We start from the raw sequence: 3,627 nt of genomic DNA on the forward strand, positions 1-3,627 counted from the left end.
CTATCGAGTTCAGGAAAGAAATTACAGAGTTAAACCAAATGGGGAACACATTATGGGCCATTAGATGGGGTACTGATTACTTCATGAAAGCACATCCACAGCCTAATGTTCTATGGGGACAGGTAAGACTAATGTTCACACACAAAGACAGCGTTTGGTCACCTAGCTAACTATTTCATTATTTCATAGACCATTAGCCTATTTTGGTAGGAGTATCTAATAAGTTGAAGCAACCTCGATCGAATTCTATCTACAAGAAAATTATGGACTACTAGAAGAACTTTTATTTTTCAAACAGTAGAATTTTAGGGGGTATGTGATTTTTTCCCAATTTTTTAATAACTGCAATAGGCAAAATGGTTTTTAGGTCATGTAAGCTTATACACAGTACTAGGATATATATATGATCATTAAACTTTCATCCAAAGAAAAAAAAAAAAAAAAAGATAAAGTAATAATTAAGGAAGCTATTAAAATTCAGGTGGGCGATGGGGCATCTGATCATTATTGTTGGGAGCGAGCTGAAGACATGACAACTTCAAGAAGTGCTTACAAGCTCGATGCAAATCATCCGGGTTCGGACCTTGCTGGTGAAACTGCTGCTGCCTTGGCTGCGGCTGCCATAGCTTTCAAGCCTTATAACTCTTCCTACTCCAATCTACTTTTACTTCACGCCAAACAGGTCAGTAGTAAGCCTTAATTAGAAGCCCCTTTTTTCTCAGAGTTGCTTTCCTGTAAATAATCTTGAAGATATGAAACGAAAAGAGATTAATATCTTCAATTTCTTGCAGCTTTTCTCATTTGCGGACACGTTCAGAGGTTTATATGATGACTCCATCTCGTGTGCCAAGCAATTCTACACATCATCTGGTTATTTGGTTAGAAAAATGACTCCTTAGCCAAATTAATGCTCTTTTCCATCTCCGTTAATTATAATCTTGTCCAATTATTTCTTTCTATGATCTTTTGGTGAAGGATGAGCTATTGTGGGCTGCTTCCTGGCTGTACCAAGCAACCAATGATGAGTACTACTTGAAGTATGCAGTGGACAACGCTGCAGGCTTTGGTGGGACAGGATGGTCGGTCAGGGAATTCTCATGGGATAACAAATATGCAGGTGTACAAATCCTTCTTTCAAAGGTACTGCTGGAGGGAAAAGGGGGTGCCTACACTAACACACTAAAGCAATATCAGGCCAAGGCCGACTACTTTGCCTGTGCTTGTCTCCAAAAAAATGGTGGCTACAATGTCTTCACAACTCCTGGTTTGTACTCAAAAACTATAATAATATATGTCACTGTCAACCTTTCTAGATATAACTTATAAATGGTTTTTATATATATATATAAAAAATAAAAAATAAATAAATGAATAAAAAGTTTGAGCCTTATATATATATATATATATATATATATATTTTTTTTTTTGGGGCTCTTAACCAAGTCCTTTTGCACCTGTATATCACTTTGTCCTGCTCTTAGAGAGGCCCAAAACCTTTTTGGAATCATTGTTTATTGTTATTGTTTGTATTTGTGTTCTTCCTTCGTATTGCCTTTTTAACTTGGGTTTTGTTGTCGGGAAACTCATCTCGCTTTATTTGTTTATTCCCTTAGAACCCTTGTTCCAGAAAATATATATAACTTCTAATTGTTGTTCAATAATCTGCAGGGGGCTTATTGTACGTACGTGAATGGAACAACATGCAATACGCCTCATCGGCAGCATTTCTTCTTGCTGTGTACTCTGATTACCTCTCTGCAGCAAACGCCAAGATCACGTGTCCAGATGGCCTAATTCAACCTCAAGACCTCCTCAATTTCGCCAAGTCACAGGTGCGTGGAACCCACATATGTACCAGTCTTTGCTCATTCTATTTTCACCTTTTTCAGTCATCACTCTACACTAGGGCCTGCAATTTGCGACCACACGTTGAACCGGTTCAGGTCATGTCAAAAAATGAGTATAAAATTATATGGGTAGTGTAAAAAATTGTTCGTCCTAAATGTTGTGTGTTGGGTTTAATTCATGTCAAAACATGAATATAAGACTGTTACGACATTTTTTGGTCTAAAAGTCTCCAATTAGTGAGATATGCACGTTCTTTGCATTCTTTGAGGCGTTCTGTATCTTTAATCTTACGCTCCTGCAACACAATAACTTATTCGATGCCTAAATTAGTTCATTTGAGTAAAGTCAGCCAAATACACAATATTTCAGTCCAAGATTTATACCTGGTATAAGGATCTATTTATAGACTAGAATTAAGTCTTCTACTTCGACTTGCCCTAAAAGTGCTGAGAGTTGTGGCCCATTATTCTTCTGATGGGCTAACAATGGTCTTGAGGCCCATAATGTATCATGTGGGCTAATACAATGAAATTATTTCCAAACATATATAAGTCAACCATAATCTCGTGATGGATGTGTATGGGGTTAGGAGGGTCATGTGCTCAATTTTGATATGATCTAGATTGGTTGGTTTTTCAGGCTGATTACATTCTTGGCAAAAACCCACAGTCCATGAGTTACTTGGTTGGTTACGGACCACAGTATCCGACCCATGTTCACCATAGAGGTGCTTCTATAGCCTCTATGCAAGTTCTCCATTCAGCGGTTGGATGCGTACAAGGCTTCGACACATGGTACTATCGCCCTGAGGGAAATCCTAATGTCATCTATGGAGCCCTGGTGGGTGGTCCGGATAAGAATGATAACTTCTCCGATGACCGCTCCAATTACGAAGAAACCGAACCTACACTCTCTGGCTCTGCTCCTCTAATTGGCCTCTTCTCTAAGCTTCAGGGTGTAAATGGTATTTCAGGTGAGAACTGATTTTTTTTTTTTTTTTTAATTTATCATCTAATATTTTTGGTAATTATATCGTGCCCATTTATTTCTGATGATCATAATTAATCTGATGGTTTATCGTTTGATTGTATCTGATGAGATCATCTTTCACTCAACAGGTAATTCCTATCTCGCAAAACAACCAGTGGTCCACCAAAAACCACCAACAACACCAAGTGAGTAATAGAATTTAACTTTTCTTGGTAAATATATAAGTGAAAAACTATCTATATACAATTTAAAAAATAATAATAATTTTACAAAATTTTTATTATTAGGAAGCAATTGACTATAGAGTGGTTACCCAATTTCTCGATCTTTCTAATTTACTGCCCTTAATTTGAATTGACAGGTACTAGCTATCCCCACAAAACACAGGCACCCGGCCCCCCAAAATCATCAGGTAAATATTAAAACTTAAAGTTCGTTTGAGATTACGTTTGAGAAATATAGTTAATAAGTCAAAAAGGGTTTTTGGGCAAAAGTTTTATTTTTAAACTTGTGTCAAAAGTGCATTTTGGCCATTTTTAGGCTTTTTTGACCATTAAAAGCGCTTTTAATTTTGTTACCAAACGAGTACTTTTTTCTTCAAACAAATTTTTTTAGTGTTAAAAACACTTTTAAACTCCTCAAACACAATTCCAAACAGACCCTTAGCCTAATTTGATAATGGGTATTGAAAATACTAATATATTTTTTTAATTAAATAAGCATACCTTTTTTTTCTCGAAATTATTAGCCAACAATTCAAAATATAAAACACTTTTCACATTTATACCA

At 36.3% G+C, this 3,627-nt stretch overlaps 1 protein-coding gene across 1 annotated transcript in view; it reads left to right on the forward strand.

Annotated features, from left to right (window-relative positions):
• LOC132178394 (endoglucanase 5-like) overlaps positions 1 to 3,031 on the forward strand; it is a 4,040-nt gene extending 1,009 nt beyond the window's left edge. Inside the window, exons 2-8 of the mRNA XM_059590834.1 lie at positions 14 to 122; positions 482 to 682; positions 792 to 878; positions 976 to 1,264; positions 1,669 to 1,832; positions 2,488 to 2,821; positions 2,967 to 3,031. Of these exons, the coding sequence (XP_059446817.1) occupies positions 14 to 122; positions 482 to 682; positions 792 to 878; positions 976 to 1,264; positions 1,669 to 1,832; positions 2,488 to 2,821; positions 2,967 to 3,031 (1,249 nt within the window). The remainder of the gene's footprint in view (positions 1 to 13; positions 123 to 481; positions 683 to 791; positions 879 to 975; positions 1,265 to 1,668; positions 1,833 to 2,487; positions 2,822 to 2,966) is intronic.
• Positions 3,032 to 3,627: the final 596 nt, after the last annotated feature.

The sequence above is a fragment of the Corylus avellana genome, chromosome ca4, assembly GCF_901000735.1.
Source record: "Corylus avellana chromosome ca4, CavTom2PMs-1.0".
Lineage (NCBI taxonomy): Eukaryota > Viridiplantae > Streptophyta > Magnoliopsida > Fagales > Betulaceae > Corylus > Corylus avellana.